At 38.2% G+C, this 18,032-nt stretch overlaps 3 protein-coding genes and 1 long non-coding RNA gene across 4 annotated transcripts in view; 2 read left to right on the forward strand and 2 right to left on the reverse strand.

Annotated features, from left to right (window-relative positions):
* Positions 1-39: 39 nt before the first annotated feature.
* LOC103512212 (dolichyl-diphosphooligosaccharide--protein glycosyltransferase 48 kDa subunit-like) lies at positions 40-2,160 on the reverse strand. The gene is made up of 4 exons (XM_026825752.1): positions 1,985-2,160; positions 1,126-1,180; positions 907-988; positions 40-492 (listed from the first exon to the last, which is right to left on the reverse strand). The coding sequence occupies exons 3-4, from the start codon at positions 967-969 to the stop codon at positions 40-42; spliced, it is 516 nt and encodes a 171-aa protein (XP_026681553.1). The 5' UTR covers positions 970-988; positions 1,126-1,180; positions 1,985-2,160.
* A 788-nt stretch (positions 2,161-2,948) lies between these two features.
* Positions 2,949-11,931, forward strand: LOC103512213 (ubiquitin carboxyl-terminal hydrolase 14). The gene is made up of 12 exons (XM_017445309.2): positions 2,949-3,127; positions 3,521-3,670; positions 3,922-4,071; positions 5,431-5,529; positions 5,734-5,872; positions 6,122-6,250; positions 6,669-6,825; positions 7,236-7,301; positions 7,577-7,786; positions 8,186-8,273; positions 11,008-11,190; positions 11,685-11,931. Exons 1-12 carry the CDS (start codon positions 3,112-3,114, stop codon positions 11,768-11,770), a joined length of 1,473 nt encoding a protein of 490 aa, XP_017300798.1. The 5' UTR covers positions 2,949-3,111; the 3' UTR covers positions 11,771-11,931.
* Positions 10,145-10,770, forward strand: LOC113468669. Its single transcript, XR_003392334.1, has 2 exons — positions 10,145-10,286; positions 10,709-10,770. It is a non-coding gene; the product is annotated as an uncharacterized LOC113468669 (long non-coding RNA).
* Positions 11,932-13,943: 2,012 nt separating the features above from the next.
* The window catches only part of LOC103512216, a 9,399-nt gene continuing 5,310 nt past the window's right edge, over positions 13,944-18,032 (reverse strand). Inside the window, exons 5-6 of the mRNA XM_008476968.2 lie at positions 16,229-16,357; positions 13,944-14,261 (exon numbers count right to left, since the gene is read on the reverse strand). Coding sequence (XP_008475190.1) covers positions 14,163-14,261; positions 16,229-16,357 — 228 coding nt within the window. The 3' untranslated portion in view covers positions 13,944-14,162. The remainder of the gene's footprint in view (positions 14,262-16,228; positions 16,358-18,032) is intronic.

The following is an 18,032-nucleotide window of genomic DNA, read 5'->3' on the forward strand; positions in this document are numbered from 1 at the left end:
AGATTGTGCATATGTTGTATTTTTTCCATGCTTGTTTTTTCAGTATTTCGTTAGAGGACTTATCAAACTTCTTACCACCAATTGCTTTTTGGACAGGACTGTTGAATGCTTCGTTAGAGAAGAAGTACAGAGAGCCTCGTTAGAGGACTTATCAAACTTCTTACCACCAATTGCTTTTTGGACAGGACTGTTGAATGCTTCGTTAGAGAAGAAGTACAGAGAGCCTGAGAAGACAACTCTTGCATTGTTACGAGCTTGGAGAGCAGCCACAAGGACAGTGTTCTTACCGACAGCATGAGGATATTCCTTGATGGGTTTGTCAGGGTTGTAAGAGTAGGCACTGGAGTCAGCAGACAGAACAGACAGGACAAGAGGGTTGGCAGGGTCTACTATGAGTCCGGTACCTTGGTAGAGAAGAGGGCTGGATGGCTTCTTGCCTACAATCACCTCTGAGTCTACAAGATTGGATGGATCTGCCACAATCAAAGTGTGCTGAAATCAGATAACAAGATTCAAAGTTAGAAAACAGGAGTCCGTGATGCAAGGTATTTTGAAGTTTGATCACCTTCCCACTTGCCAGTTAAGTATTTTGACCACTTCTAAAAGAAGAAAGTAGGTATGAGTGCTAATAGGTATCCCTTTTCCATCTATCCCCCTCCCCCCATGAGTTACATGTTACACTAACCTTTTCAGCATCCTTGACATCATAATTCAAATGATCAATAACAGCAGCACCCTCCTCATCCATTTCAAATCCAGACTCGGATTAAGTATTTTGACCACTTCTAAAATCCCTTTATCCCTTTTCCATCTATCCCCCCCCCATGAGTTACATGGCTTTCTACCTAGCTGGGTAAACTCTTTCCATTGTATCTGTATCTTAGTTCTGTTGAGAATTGAACTAACCTTTTCAGCATCCTTGACATCATAATTCAAATGATCAATAACAGCAGCACCCTCCTCATCCATTTCAAATCCAGACTCGGATAAGAGTTTAATTTAAACCAATTTCAGTTCATTAATTTGTAGTGTCTTCTATTCAGAAGGTTGCTGTATTTCTTCTACTTTGCATTTCCACTCCTCTCAATTTTCTGCTATCCTTGTCAATTCTTCATAGACTCGGATGCAAGTTCTCTCAATAGATCACTGGATGAAGAACTGCCTGCTATCAGGAGATTACCTGGAAAATAAATTAAAATTGACAATTATAAATTAATTTATAATATGTATTATATGATCTCGCAAATTATTTTTTTTTTTTTTTTTTTTTTTTTTTTTTGCCTTTTGGGTTAAAATAGGTATTTTTAATTTAAACCAATTTCAGTTCATCAATTTGTAGTGTCTTCTATTCAGAAGGTTGCTGTATTTCTTCTACTATGCATTTCCACTCCTCTCAATTTTCTGCTATCCTTGTCAATTCTTCATAATATAATGTTGAAATAATGTCACCAATCCTGTCTATTTCTTCACCAATCCATTTTAAAATTCTAGGGAGTGAAAGCCATTCATTCTCCTCACACTGGGATCGTAGATTGGGGCCTGGTCACTCGAGTTATGGGCGAGGAATTTTGTGAGCTTGGAGGTGAAATCAGACTGAATCAGCAAGTTGAATCATTCAAGGAAAATCCAGAAATGGTGGATTCAATGAACGAGTATGAGTTTTAATCAAAATATTTTTTATGCTTTTCACCAGTAAATTATGCCTGATTTAGACCAACCCGACAGGATAAGTAAAATACACTCATAGCCCTGAATGGGGTCAACGAACAACGCCGGGTGTGATAAGGGCTTAAGCCTAGGTACTGATCCGTCATCCCGCCTTGTGAAAACACTTGGGTAGCTAGGTACTTTAATTGAGAAGTGACAGCCCTTTGAATGTTGGATTAAATTATGTAGTACTCATACTCATGCAGTAGGCTATGTATAAGGAGTATAGAAAAAAAAATTGAACCACCTAACCATACAATTTTGACAGTTTACTTACCTCCGCCATCAATGAACTCTGTAAAAGCTTCCACACTCAAACTTCCACCAAACTCCTCCACAGAGGGGGCAAAGATAATGACGTTCTCGTACAGGTATTCTCCGTACTTGGACAGAATGAGAGAGGCATCATCAGCAGGCTTGAATGTCAGTGTATATCCTCTGTCTGAAAGAAGAAAGTTGGCAAGATAAGCAACCTTGTACTTCAGTACTTAACTATAATATTACTTACTTCAGGAGTTTAGAACACATGTTTTCATATCCATCCCTATGGATGAAATTTACGTCAGATTCGGTCAGAAAATTTACGCCCCCGTTGGGAATCGGAATTCAGGACTTCGGAGTGAAAAGGTTTTATTTCTGATTTCAGGTAAAGAAAGATGAAAAGAAGAAGATGCTAGAGAGCTGTGATAGGAGTTGGCAGTGACAAATCTTCAGCTCATTAAGGAAATTGACCAGTTTCAAGCCAACCCCAGATACTCACACTTGGACCAACAGACAGACTACACACATTTGGTTTTCAACACAGGATCTTTGACGGGTGGTCAGAGAGTGAGTGGATGGCATTAGGGCCATCAAAACCTTTTTCCCCTGTGTTTTGCAGTTCACTAACTCTGGTGGAAGAAGAGAGGCTTGCTCGATCATGCAATGATGACATTACTTGACTACATGGTCCAGCTATTAGGATCAAATGGCTTGCAGCAGGTATACCTAGGAAATAATGGTTATTAAAGCTGCTGTGGTTACACATAATTATCATGTTGAAATGAATTTTGATCTTAAAGTGTACTCGGAGAATGCTTCAAACAGTCTCGGAGCATTCTCATTGAGTAGAATTCATTACAATATGGGATGGAAGTACAGGGCTTTATAGGACTTCCTAATTTTTTGAAGATGCGGAATACCACAGAGGTAAAAGACGCGAATCGTTCACACGATCGAAAGCAAAACAAAATAAATAAATAGCTTCATCATGCTGCTTTGCTAAAAAATTGAAAAGTCGGTTTCGTTTTATCTTTTATCAATTTTTTATCTCTTGAGGAAAGTCAAGGAAAGTCCTCTCACATCTTTCCATCCGATTACGTCTGTTAAACTGTTCTGTCTTGAATAAACTCATCCAAAGAAAACATGCCAGTTTTCAAAGGTAAGCCACCACATACCTACATAGGTACATGCTACCATGAAAGGGATTACTACCTGCCCTTATTGTTTTATATTTATGAAAGAAGTATAACTTATGGCTGAATGCACGGATTATGATTTTCATGATTAAAACACTGAGTAGACCCAAGCCTAAAAATATCCCAAGAGAATACAAACTACAGGTTTTGTCCTTCCCAAGAGATTTGAGGGTATACCAAGAGGGTTTTGTTGCCCCAAGCTATAACTACATAGAAACAGTTCTCTTGCTAAAAGTTGGGTAAGTACCTAGGAAGTCTCAGAACAGGTACTTGACAAAGACGATCTGAACAAAACTTAACACTGTTAAGTAATAGTCCGAGCAATAAATGTTTAATCCATTTCATTGATGTTTCAGTCAAAGTCAAGTGGGGTAAAGAGACATTTGAGGTGGATGTAGACACAGATGAAGAACCCATGTTATTCAAAGCTCAACTCTATGAACTTACTGGAGTTCAGATTGACAGGCAGAAAGTCATGTGTAAGGGTGCTACCTTGAAAAATGATGGTAAGATCTTTGATTTAAATTTCTTTCTATTACCGATCCAGATTTATTATCCACCAAATATTCAAGACCTTGTTTAGAGTGCAAGAGCAAAGGGACTTTTCAGTTCTGTTAGCAGTATAATAAACAAGGCATGTTCTATTCTATTCTTTCTAATTTGAAAATAAATTACTTAAAACAACCGTCTTCATTTTACCAATAGCTCAAATCACTGAGCTGTGAGCAGATCTCCTATTTTTCCTTTTCTTTTTCAGAGTGGGACAATTTTAAACTATCAAATGGCAGCATGGTTCTGTTGATGGGAAGTAAAGAGGAAGATTCAATGAAGGAACCAGTGGTGAAACCCAAGTTTGTAGAAGATATGAATGAATCTGAGAGAGCTGTATCACTCGACTTACCAGCTGGTTTGAATAACCTTGGTAACACCTGTTACATGAATGCTGTCATCCAATGTTTGAAAACTGTACCCGAACTGAGAAAAGCATTGAAAAATCTCAAAGGAGGTGAGTTGTATGGACACTCAGTTGTGTATAATGAGCCTTATCTCTTTAGGTCATTTAGGATAATATCCACTCCAGGCAGAAATGAAACCCACAACCTAGTTTTTATGCAGTACAGAGAAACATTACTCCCTAGCCCTTAAAAAGGTATGACACCACTATTGAAACTGGAGATTGAAACCCATTTGGCATTATTTTTAATTTCAGGTCTACAACCAGGTTCAAACCCAGCCCAGTCCATCACAGCATCTTTGAGAGACCTCTACGAGTGCATGGACAACATGAAAATCTCTCCGTCTATTTCCCCATTCATCATGCTTCAAGGAAGATGTAAAAAGTAAAATGAAAAAGATATGCAGAGTTTCCATCTTGACACGAGGAGGTCTTTAAAGAAAGACCATATTCTAGATTGAAAAATGGCCCTTTTTTATATAGACTGCTTCTTTTGAAGATGTTGAAATGGCATTCCAATTTTGAAAACTGGGGACGATTTCTACAGGGACTTCTTACTTCGAACTATGTTCTTCGGAAAAAGTTTACTGCACCAGCGTAGCGCTTACATTTTTTTTATTTTTGCTACGTCAGAATCGAGAAATTCCAAGTTCAGAACCTTTTTTTAGGAACGAACCTCTGGTTCTATACTAGATAAGTAACTTCAGAATGTTGCTGTAGACACATGAGACTTATATACCAAGGGATCGAGCTCTCAAAGTGCCCATCTTCGAAACCTTCCTTCCTTCTTTGATCTGAGTTTTTGGCTCTTTCCAGAAAAAAAAGCATCACATTTTATAATGCATTGTCCCCTTCAACTCAGAAGTCCAAACCGTGTCTGTGTGTAAGTTATTTTGTATGTTTTATATATAAAAAACTTTTTTCTATTGAATAAAATACGTTTAAATTAAATTTGTTTATTATGACTTAACCAAAAAACCAGAGAGGTAGGTACGTACCTTTTGTTTTTCTTTTCGTTGATACGGAAATTGAATTTTCGGTGAAATTATCCCTTAAACCTTGGAAAATCAAAAATGGGCAAACGAATCAAAGAGGATTTGCTTCTCCAAAAACAGATTAAAGTGATGCTATTTCGAACGAGATTTTTTTATTATTATTATTTTGGCCAGATTTTCTTGCCTCGTTTGGCTGTGAACACTGAAAGAAAATGAAGATAAAAGTAAACGACACACAAATAGTTTTGTTCTAATGTATTTTTTTGTACATAATAAGTACGTGGGTTTTATATATGAGTTACAGACTTACCAGCTGGTTTGAATAACCTTGGTAACACCTGTTACATGAATGCTGTCATCCAATGTTTGAAAACTGTTCCCGAACTGAGGAAAGCATTGAAAAATCTCAAAGGAGGTGAGTTGTATGGGCACTCAGTTGTGTAGAATGAGCCTTATCTCTTTAGGTCATTTAGGAAAACATCCACTCCAGGCAGGAATCAAACCCACAACCTAGTTTTTATGCAGTACAGAGAAACATTACTCCCTAGCTCTTAAAAAGGTATGACACCACTATTGAAACTGGAGATTGAAACCCATTTGAAATTATTTTTAATTTCAGGTCTACAACCAGGTTCAAACCCAGCCCAATCCATCACAGCATCTTTGAGAGACCTCTACGAGTGCATGGACAACATGAAAATCTCTCCGTCTATTTCCCCATTCATCATGCTTCAAGTCTTACACAATGTGTTCCCAAGGTAAAGAATTTAGTAAACTTAAACTTTTTTTTTTACTTTGATTGGCAGGCTGCTAAAAAAATTAAAGGTCCCCAAAGTAAGCTAATTATTTTTATTGGTAAAAAAAAGTAAAAAAACATGCATAGGATGACTAGAATGGAGTTTTATGCTCTTTTTTTTACCTGAGCAGCAAAGAAACAATAAAAAGAAAGAAAAAAAAATCCTTACTACAATATGTGACTAGTAATCCAACAAACAATTTGTGCTCAGGTTTGCTGACAAGACAGATGATGGCAGTTACATGCAGCAAGATGCTAACGAGTGTTGGACAGAGATGGTGAGGATGTTGAAGACAGCATTGCCTGGTGAGAATGAGGAGGGACAAGACAGTGCCAAAAGGTAAGAATAGGTCATCACTGGCCTTGAAGTTATGCAAAAGCAGTACCAAGGTACAATCTTTTTAAAACAAAAAAAAAAGCCTGTAGAGCTGGGAAAATACCTAGTAAGTAACTAACTACTCAACTCTCAATCCATAATTCAGTTAGTCTAATCTAAAAAAAGACATAGGTGCCTAGTGATTCAGCAAATTGTAAAACTGTCTTGTGAAATGGGTATCTATGGGACCTACAAAATACCAACTGGCTCAAAAATCTAGTATAAAAATTTCCTTCACCTACAGGTTAAATACCTAGGTACTTTGCCAAAAATTTCAACAATGTTATCTGATTTTTTTTTTTCTTTTTCCAAGTAAGTACACCAAGATCTAGAAAGTACCTATTTTAAATCTCATCACTTATGTTTGTTTTGTCTTTTCCAGTTCATTCATAGAACAGTACTTCTACACAATCATGGACACGGAATTGAAATGTTCCGAGTCAGAGACCGAACCCCCAACCAAGGGCACAGAAAGCTTCCAACAGCTCAGTTGTTACATCACCACGGACGTCAAGTATATGCTACCTGGTCTCAAAAACGTGAGTGTCCTGTGCCTGCAAAATAATAAAAAGCTGGTGTATTTTAATTATTCAGAGAGTAGCACAACTAGCACATCTACCTTTTTTTTTATTCCATTGTTCCATTTATTCCATTGTTCCATTTATTCCATCGTTCTATAAAATGTAATGTTATTACCAATCAAATATATAAGACCTTGTTTAGACTGCGAGAGTAAAGGGAATTTTCAGTCCTATGCTGGTAGTATGAACAAGGTATATTCTATTCTATTCTACCTTATAAATCCTAGATCGTGGGTTAGATGCCCGCCCGGTTTGAACTTCATAAATTCATTTTCTTTCCATTTATTTAACTAGCAATCTAGTGAAGCTCATAAAAATTTTCTTGTTTTGTACACTAAATAGATTTTCTTCCTTTCTTGAATTTTCAGAAATTGCAAGATCAAATCACGAAAAGGTCGCCATCATTAGATCGAGATGCTGTCTATGTGAAAACTGTAAGTGCCATTATTGTGTAATTTTATTAAATAGAAGACCCTACGAAAATGGCAACAAACCATGAAACTATTTCGTGTTAATATAGGGTGGGTGCTTCGAACTCTTGACGTTCGCGCGCCTCCCGGCACTCTTGATGATAAGGTATGTCTACGCTGTGTCAATTTACTGAAGATTGAAAGTCTTGGTAACACCGGAATCAACCTATTTTTCAGACAGTCTCGTTTTTTCCCTCAAGGAAATATCAAATTAAATTTCACACTTATTCCATTTTCAGTCCAAAGTGAGCCGACTCCCTGCCTATCTGACGATACAGTTTGTTCGCTTCTTCTACAAGGAGAAAGAAAGAATCAATGCTAAGGTTCTAAAGGATATCAAGTTTCCCATTGAATTCGATGCTTATGAACTGTGCACGCCAGAGCTTCAAGCTAAACTGGCACCCATGAGGGAAAAGTTTAAAATTGCCGAGGAAAAGGAAGCTTTTGAGGTAAATTTCTTCGGTGGATTCAATGAACGATTGAGTTTTAATCAAAAATTTTTTTACGCTTTTCACCAGTAAATTATGCCTGATTTAGACCAACCCGATAGGATAAGTAAAATACACTCATAGCCCTGAATGGGGTCAACGAACAACGCCGGGTGTGATAAGGGCTTAAGCCTAGATACTGATCCGTCATCCCGAGCGAAAAGTGTTCTACAAGGATAAGCAACCTTGTACTTCAGTACTTAACTATAATATTACTTACTTCAGGAGTTTAGAACACAATATGTTTTCATATCCATCCCTATGGATGAAATTTACGTCAGATTCGGTCAGAAAATTTACGCCCCCGTTGGGGATCGAATTCAGGACTTCGGAGTGAAAAGGTTTTATTTCTGATTTCAGGTAAAGAAAGATGAAAAGAAGAAGATGCTAGAGAGCTGTGATAGCAAAGACAAGGAGGTGGAAACTTATCCTTTCTCATTTGAAGGAGGTGAGTTTAATATGTAGTGTTAGAGTGTTCACAATCTTTTTTCTAGCCCGGGAATCGAACCCGCGGCCTAGCGCTTACAAGGCAAACGCTCTACCAACCAAGTTAACAAGGCTATCAGCACTTTTTATCTCAAATACACCAAATATGACTTCAGAACGTCCAGGGTTTTTTTTGCCCCCTGTCAATCCTTTCACCATCATGAGACAAATCCTGTCTTATTAAAATTATATCTATTTGTGACAATTTTTTATGTAAACTATACCTACCCAATACTCAGTCAGAAACATATGAAGAAAAAGAAATTTAAACAAGAAGAAGGAAAAAACTCCTCGCAAGTTAGGCGTGTACCTAACAACCCACTCAAAAGTTCAGAGGCAAAATTTCCGCGAATTTCTTTTTCTTCTTCTTCTTCTTCTTCTTCTTCTTCTTCTTCTTCTTCTTCTTCTTCTTCTTCTTCTTCCTTTCTTTTTTTTTTTACTTTCAAATAATCTAATTCTTTGAAATATACTTCAGTCAATAACCTAGCACGAAAATATATTTCCCATTTACCTCCCACTCATCAGAACTCAACTCTGGTAGGTAAATATTTTTTCTTGTTTGATAGAAGGAACTGTAACTGCTAAGGTCTTATCGTCCCGAAACCGAAGAGAGAAGAAAGACAGGATAGAAGAAAGTCAGTCGTTCAGAGAACAAAGAGTTACACTTTGAATAGCAGACAGGTAAATCGTAATAAATTATGAACTATATAGTTATTATTTAACCCTATCTACTTGATTCAACGTCAAAGAATATGTAGATTGTAAACAATATTTCAAAAGGGGTTAATGACAGATACTAATTATAGCCATGCCAATCTCTGCCTTCAAAACTTCAAACCCATACTTTATATAAAATAAATTAATTTTAGCATCTATTTGTACAAAAATAGTAGGTAATAGAAATAATTCATAACCATATTCCTCTGTAAATCATATTTTTTCGCGTATATTTCGGGAATAGCCCCCACCTCCGTCTGGCTGAGCATTTTCCTCATATTACATCATAACTTTCGTGTTTATTTCGGGAATAACCCCCACCTCCTGCGTCTGGCTCAGTAGCTAAAGATAAAGCTCTTTCACTCAACCAATATTTCATTTACCTACATAATTAATTCCTAAATTAGTATAATCTTACGTAGGATTATTTACAGGGAATCATGTTGAAATGAATTTTGATCTTAAAGTGTACTCGGAGAATGCTTTAAACAGTCTCCGAGCATTCTCATTGAGTAGAATTCATCACAATATGGGATGGAAGTACAGGGCTTTATAGGACTTCCTAATTTTTTGAAGATCCGGAATACCACAGAGGTAAACGACGCGAATCGTTCACACGATCGAAAGCAAAACAAAATAAATAAATAGCTTCATCATGCTGCTTTGCTAAAAAATTGAAAAGTCGGTTTGGTTTAATTTTGTTGTAGCACAGAGTTCCAGTCTCGAGGCCAGGGTTCTAGTCCTGGCAGGGTTGGTTAAAATTTCCATTATTACAAACTGCCTTGCTGGTGGTGTAGGGGTCAAGACGCTCGCCTGGTAATCAGGAGGGCATGGGTGTAATCCTTGCTGAGGAATGGGTTTTTATTCATTGCTTGGGAATTTGACCCCAAAGAAGGGAATTTTTCGTTCCATTTGAGCAGTAAACCACGAGCGAAGGATGCGTTACTGTGTACAAACAAATGGATCTCATTTTGAACAGCTTGCTTTTATAAATTTGTTTGTTGTTGTTGATTGTTGTTGAAATTATTAAAGTGAATAATACAATAACTAAAGAAAGAATTAAGAAATTGTTTTTCTTTCTCACAGTGTACAGAATTTTTGTAGAGCAAATTTTTTGTTTTATCTTTTATCATTTTTTATCTCTTGGTCCTGAGGAAAGTCAAGGAAAGTCCTCTCACATCTTTCCGTCCGATTGACGTCTGTTAAACTGTTCTGTCTTGAATATACTCATCCAAAGAAAACATGCCAGTTTTCAAAGGTAAGCCACCACATACATAGGTACATGCTACCATGAAAGGGATTACTACCTGCCCCTATTGTTTTATATTTTTATGAAAGAAGTATAACTTATGGCTGGATGCACGGATTATGATTTTCATGATTAAAACACTGAGTAAACCCAAGCCTAAAATATATCCTAAGATAATACAAGCTAAGTACAGGTTTGGTCCTTCCACCTTCCCGAGAGATTTGATGGTATACCGAGGGGGTTTTGTTGCCCCGAGCTATAACTACATAGAAACAGCTCTCTTGCTTAAAAGTTGGGTAAGTACCTACCTAGATAATGGTTTTAAAAAAGTCTCAGAACAGGTACTTGACAAAGATGATCTGAACAAAACTTAACACTGTTACTTAATAGTCCGAGCAATTAATGTTTAATCTGTTTCATTGATGTTCCAGTCAAAGTCAAGTGGGGTAAAGAGACATTTGAGGTGGATGTAGACACAGATGAAGAACCCATGTTATTCAAAGCTCAACTCTATGATTATCTCAAATCTAAATCATGATATGTTTGTGGTGAAACTGAGAGCGTCTTCACAATTTTTTGTGAAGAAGATCTCAGCTTCACCACAAATAAATCACGCACTTTTTATTTTGCATTCGTTTATTTGATGATTTTTCCCTTCTGTTCCTTCATCAAAATACACTTTTTTGGGCATTCGTTCATTCCCATGGCTTTTCCCTTCTGCCCCCCTCAGACATTGGCTCGAACAACTCTGGCTACTACACCCTGCAGGCAGTTCTCACCCACAAAGGCCGCACATCTTCCAGTGGTCATTATGTAGCTTGGGTGAAGAAACCAAATGGCACTTGGATCAAATGTGACGATGATAAAGTGTATCCTATCTCTGAAGAAGAAGTTCTGAAGCTTTCCGGAGGCGGTAAGGTTATCTAAGAAAAAGTGCCAATTTTTATCAAAATCGAACCAAACAGACTTACAGTTGAATCATAAAAGGAAAATGTTCGTGCAACCTCCGTGGCCGAGTGGGTATCACACTAGGCTTGCACGCCGGAGGTTCCCGGTTCGATCCCCGGCAGGTAAGGTTATCAAAGAAAAAGTGCCAATTTTTATCAAAATCGAACCAAACAGACTTACAGTTGAATAATAAAAGGAAAATGTTCGTGCAACCTCCGTGGCCGAGTGGGTATCACACTAGGCTTGCACGCCGGAGGTTCCCGGTTCGATCCCCGGCAGGGTGAAAGTTTTTTCGGCTCTGTTGGAGTTCGGGGCGCACTCAGCTTCGTGAGGACAATTGAGTTGCTACTTTAATAGAGTGGCGACCAGTGACGGCATTACAAGTTGTGAATGAGCTATTGCTTCACCACAAATAATTCGTGATTTGATACTATGTTTGATTCTCTTTCCCTTCTTTAGGTGACTGGCACTGCGCTTACCTACTGTTGTACGGACCCAAGAAACTAGCAAAAACCCCTGTGGAACCTATGGCCACTTCTCCTTAGGACTTAATGACAATCAACATAATGCCAACATCCATGTAAAGAAAGAAAAGAAGACTTATCTAAAATCGGTAATCTCCTCCTAAAATCGGTATGAAAAGTCCGTGTTGATGTAAAAAATGGTTGGGAGAGTAAAAATTGTTCATCTTGATATGAAGATGTAAGAGGGAAAGAGAATCAAACATATTATCAAATCACGAATTATTTGTGGTGAAGCAATAGCTCATTCACAACTTGTAATGCCGTCACTGGTCGCCACTCTATTAAAGTAGCAACTCAATTGTCCTCACGAGGCTGAGTGCACCCCGAACTCCAACAGAGCCGAAAAAACTTTGACCCTGCCGGGGATCGAACCGGGAACCTCCGGCGTGCAAGCCTAGTGTGATACCCACTCGGCCACGGAGGTTGCACGAACATTTTCCTAAAGATGTAAAAAGTAAAAAAAAAAAAAAAAGAAAAGAAAGAAAGAAGAAGATATGCAGAGTTTCCGTCTTAACATGAGGAGGTCTTTAAAGAAGGACCATTTTCCATACCATATTCTAGATTGAAAAATGGCCCTTTTTTATATAAACTTCTTCTTTTGAAGAAGTTGAAATGGCATTCCAATTTTGAAAACTGGGGACGATTTCTACAGGGACTTCTTACTTCGAACAATGTTCTTCGGAAAAAGTTTACTGCACCAGCGTAGCACCTACATTTTTTTTTTTTTTTTTTTTTTTTTTTTTTTTTTTTTTTTTTTTTTTTTTTGCTACGTCAGAATCGAGAAATTCCAAGTTCAGAACTCTTTTTAGGAACGAACCTCTGGTTCTATACTAGATAAGTAACTTCAGAATGTTGCTGTGGACATATGAGACTGATTCCAAGGGATCAAGTTCTTGAAATGCCCAAATGTTCGAAACCTTCCTTCCGTTCTTTGATCTGAGTTTTTGGCTCTTTCCAGAAGAAAAAGATCACATTTTATAATGCATTGTCCCCTTCAACTCAGAAGTCCAAACCGTGTCTGTGTGTAAGTTATTTTGTATGTTTTATATATAAAAAACTTTTTTCTATTAAATAAAATACGTTTAAATTAAATTTGTTTATTATGACTTAACCAAAAAACCAGAGAGGTAGGTACGTACCTTTTGTTTTTCTTTTCGTTGATACGGAAATTGAATTTTCGGTGAAATTATCCCTTAAACCTTGGAAAATCAAAAATGGGCAAAGGAATCAAAAAGGATTTGCTTCTCCAAAAACAGATTAAAGTGATACTATTTCGAACGAGATTTTTTTCTATTTTGGCCAGATTTTCTTGCCTCGTTTGGCTGTGAACACTGAAAGAAAATGAAGATAAAAGTAAACGACACACAAATAGTTTTGTTCTAATGTATTTTTTTGTACATAATAAGTACGTGGGTTTTATATATGAGTTACACTTTGAATGGTAGACAGGTAAATCGTAATAAATTATGAAGTATAAAGTTATTATTTAATGATTCAACGTCAAAGAATATGTAGATTGTAAACAATATTTCAAAAGGGGTTAATGACAGATACTAATTATTATAGCCATGCCAATCTCTGCCTTCAAACACATACTTTATATAAAATAAATTAATTTTAGCATCTATGTATTTGTACAAAAATAGTAGGTAAAGAAATAATTCATAACCATATTCCTCTGTAAATCATATTTTTTTCGCGTTTATTTCGGGAATAGCCTCCACCTCCGTCTGGCTGAGCGTTTTCCTCATATTACATCATAACTTTCGCGTTTATTTCGGGAATAACCCCCACCTCCTGCCTCTGGCTCAGTAGCCAAAGGTAAAGCTCTTTCACTCAACCAATATTTCATTTACCTACATAATTAATTCCTAAATTAGTATAATCTTACGTAGGATTATTTACAGGGAATTAATGTATCTTTTTATTTATTTATTTTATTATTATTAATACCTATTTACATAACGGTGGTTTATTACTTCCTCATAGAGGATACAATGCCGCGACATAAATTGAAAAGCAGTGCTTTCACTCCCTTAGTTTCTACTTTCTCTTTTCTGTCTTTTCTTTTTCCCTCTCTTTTCTTCCTTTTTTTCCCTCTCTCTCTCTGTGTCATTCTCTCTCCTTGCTCTCTCTCTCTCTCTTCCTGTCTATTCTCTCTCTCTCTTTTCCTGTCTCTCTCTCCCTGTGTCATTCTCTCTCCTTGCTCTCTCTCTCTCTCTTCCTGTCTATTCTCTCTCTCTTTTTTCCTGTCTCTCTCTCCCTCTCTCTATTTCTCCTCCCTCCTTCCAATAAGTGAGCAATATCATTTCTCCCCTCTATCCCCCTCTTTTTCCCCTCCCTTCCCCCTCCCGCTTGCCTCGACTCAAAATGAAATGGCATTCCGTTTGCGGTTCACTACTCGCTCTCGAGTCTAGAGTTCGCCTTTCCTTCGAATATACCGGGAGAAGTAGTCGGGCCGCCAACATTTGCAACTGCCTGGCACCAAGAACCAGTCGTAGTAGAGACGCACCTAAGGGTTAAGAAAACACATAGAGTTAGTCGTGAAGAGAAATCTCGTGCCACAAAGGGTTGAAAAGTTGAAATAAATAGTATCATCAATGTAAAGCAGGGTCCACATTTAGGCATGTTAGTCAGCTCCCATGGCGTAGTGGTCACTGCGCTCGCTTTGCACGCGGGAAACCCGGGTTCGATTCCCGGCGGGGTCAAGAAATTTGTATCATCCAAATGATTGATTCCGTGACTGGCTGTTGCGGGGCCCCACTCAGCCTCGTGAGGAAAGGGTCAAGAAATTTGTATCATGCAAATGATTGATACCGTGACTGGCTGTTGCGGGGCCCACTCAGCCTCGTGAGGAAATAGTAGCTATGACATGTAAATGCGCATAGCGACCGGTGCCAGCATGGTAGGTAAACATTGGTTGTTAGGATTATTGAGAATCAAGAAATTTGTATCATGCAAATGATTGATTCCGTGACTGGCTGTTGCGGGGCCCACTCAGCCTCGTGAGGAAAATCCAAGAAATTTGTATCATGCAAATGATTGATTCCGTGACTGGCCGTTACGGGGCCCACTCAGCCTCGTGAGGAAAATGAGCAGCTACGACATATAAATGCGCATAGCGACCGGTGCCAGCATGGTAGGTAAACATTGAATTTTAGAATTATTGAGATATTGGGAAAATCCTACAATGCTGCAGTGAGCACCAAAGTTGTGACATTATAACACAAAGAAACTGCAATTTACTTTACATTTTTACATTTAATAATATTTGTTTTCGTTCAGGACAGCCACACTACCATCACGTTACGTCACGTCAAAGGGTTAAAATAAAATGAATGTAGAACCTCTACCATCTCCTTCAAACTCGTTGTGGGTTGAATTTGAATATTTTCCTATGGAATTCCAACATGGAGGGTAAATTTCTCGTGAGTTATTTTAAATTCATATCTGCCTCTACCTACTTCAATTATACTTCATGATTAAAAAGTGAAAACATGGTCCAAATATTTTGGTCAGAAAATGCTGGTAAATGGGAAATACGAAACTGGATTCTCAGACGAGCGTTTTCACTCAGACCACTTTTAGCGAAGAATGTAGGAGGTGGTCTGAGTAGTTTCATGAATTTATCACCACCATTTATTTCAGTGTGACTGACCATAACCATTTATTTATTTTATATAGTAGGATTAATTACACTGGTTGACTGGTCTATTTGTTGGTGGTGTAGCTGCCTTGGTGGTATAGTGGTCAAGACGCTCGCCTGGTAGGTAAACAGGATGTAATTATGTTGGGTACCTACCTATTACGTTATTTATATTGTCAGGAATTGTGTACCTACTTTTATCTACGGATTACACCATTTCCCCCCGTAGTTAGAATATTTTTGCCGTCTAAAAAAAAAAGCAGTAATTCCCGAGTCTGGCACTCGGGCCTTATAATTTGGAGCATACACCCGCGTAACCACGTCTATCCACTACTGATCAAGCCAGCCTAGTTAGCTTGGTTGGTAACGCGTCTGCTTTGTAAGCGCTAGGCCGCGAGTTCGATTCCCGCCCGAGGCGGATTTTATCCTGAAGGGAAGGTAATGTTTTTTTTTTTTTTTTTTTTAGGTACCTACCTATTACGTTATTTATATTGTCAGGAATTGTGTACCTACTTTTATCTACAGATTACACCATTTTTTCCCCGAGGTTAGAATATTTTTGCCGTCTAAAAAAAAGCAGTAATTCCCGAGTCTGGCACTCGGGCCTTATAATTTGGAGCATACACCCGCGTAATCACGTCTATCCACTATTGATCAAGCCAGCCTAGTTAGCTTGGTAGATAACGCGTCTGCTTTGTAAGCGCTAGGCCGTGGGTTCGATTCCCACCCGAGGCGGATTTTATCCTGAAGGGAAGGTGTTGTTTTTTTTTATTATTTTTTTTCAATTATTAGTTTTATATTGGATTTAATCTCTAGACATTGTCAGTTCCTACCTGGAAACACCCCAGGTCGTCCATTCCATCGCAATGAGATTTCTTAGAAGCATTGGCTGCTGCTGCCTCACCGTCTGGGGTAGGCTTTCCCGCCCGCTTCTGAAGGTAACTCTGGTAGTTCTGGAAATCCTGAGGAATTTAGAACGAAACTTGTTAATTTTTAAACCACGGGGGTAGATTCGTAGAAGCTTAACCCATCCTTTAGGTCTGTCTAGCCCGTACACCTAAGCCTCAGATCGGGTTTTTTGTGTGTGTAGCTAAGCTGGGGGGGAGGGGGGGGGTTGGAACCCAAGGGGGTGATCCTAGACGTGTATAAAATAATAATAATAGTGCTGATTTATACACTACTCGCATAGGACTGAAAAGTCCCTTTACTCCAGCAGTAGGCTACTACTATTACTGTGGTCAAATTCTCAAACTATATTGAGGATAAAATTCCATACCTCGGCTGGGATTGAACCCACGCCCTCCTGTTTACCAGGCGAGCGCCTTGAGCACTACACCACCTACACCAAATATGACTTCAGAACGTCCAGGGTTTTTTTTGCCCCCTGTCAATCCTTTCACCATCATGAGACAAATCCTGTCTTATTAAAATTATATCTATTTGTGACAATTTTTTATGTAAACTATACCTACCCAATACTCAGTCAGAAACATATGAAGAAAAAGAAATTTAAACAAGAAGAAGGAAAAAACTCCTCGCAAGTTAGGCGTGTACCTAACAACCCACTCAAAAGTTCAGAGGCAAAATTTCCGCGAATTTCTTTTTCTTCTTCCTTTCTTTTTTTTTTACTTTCAAATAATCCAATTCTTTGAAATAACCTTCAGTCAATAACCTAGCACGAAAATATATTTCCCATTTACCTCCCACTCATCGGAACTCTGGTAGGTAAATATTTTTTCTTGTTTGATAGAGGGAACTGTAACTGCTAAGGTCTTATCGTCCCGAAACCGAAGAGAGAAGAAAGACAGGATAGAAGAAAGTCAGTCGTTCAGAGAACAAAGATCAGGTCCACCTGATAGTGAGTGGCTGGGCTAAGGAACCGTACCACTTTTCACAATACCTAGTTCCCACCGAGACCAAACTGTGCTGGACCTTGTTCCCGAATCCAAACAGTTCAGAGGCCAACTCCTCATGGGAGGTCCCAGCCAAATTACCAATCAGCAACTGTATACCCGCTACAATACTGAAGCGAATTACCTAATTTGATATATCTATTCACATCAGATTGATGTTTTCAAGATCGGCAGGAGGTCTTCGCGAGATTAAGAGAGGATCTGTGGTAAACAGATAGATTGGTAAATAAATACGATAATAATTTAACTAGTTATTCGGCTATTTGGCTCCTCATTTTCTTATGCAGGACGTTGGAATCAAAATTACCTTCTTTCTAAAACAAGTTGGGATGATTGCTCCTAATTATCCTAATGGGTTTTTAATATTTATACCTCTTTAATAAATATAAATGAAATAAATAAATAAAAAAAATATTTATACCTATTATTTATAAATAAACTATGCAATACCCTATGTATTGGGAATTTGGTCAAATACCTAGGTGTAGAACGCCTGTCACTAGCCTAGTTAGCTTTGTTGGTAGCGCGTCTGCCTTGTAACCGCTAGGCCGCAGGTTCGATTCCCGCCCGGGGCGGATTTTATTCTGAACCTATAATGTTCGTTCTCGGAACAGGTGGCTTTCTTATATCCTGTCTTCTTTTTCTCTTCTATTTCGGGACGATAAGACCTTTTCAGTTAGAGTATAGGTACCCTCTATCAAAACTTCTTGGGGGGGGGGGGGGA

Source organism: Diaphorina citri, unplaced genomic scaffold (genome assembly GCF_000475195.1).
Source record: "Diaphorina citri unplaced genomic scaffold, Diaci psyllid genome assembly version 1.1 scaffold809, whole genome shotgun sequence".
NCBI classification, from domain to species: Eukaryota; Metazoa; Arthropoda; class Insecta; order Hemiptera; family Psyllidae; genus Diaphorina; species Diaphorina citri.

Coding starts and splice junctions, on each gene's coding strand:
- LOC103512212 (XM_026825752.1), bottom strand. CDS start 969: ATGGATGAGGAGGGTGCTGCTGTTATTGATCATTTGAATTATGATGTC. Junction 493..906: donor ATGTCAAGGATGCTGAAAAG/GTTAGTTCAATT, acceptor ATCTGATTTCAG/CACACTTTGATTGTGGCAGA.
- LOC103512213 (XM_017445309.2), top strand. Junction 6,251..6,668: donor GGACAAGACAGTGCCAAAAG/GTAAGAATAGGT, acceptor TGTCTTTTCCAG/TTCATTCATAGAACAGTACT. Junction 11,191..11,684: donor TCTGAAGCTTTCCGGAGGCG/GTAAGGTTATCT, acceptor TCCCTTCTTTAG/GTGACTGGCACTGCGCTTAC.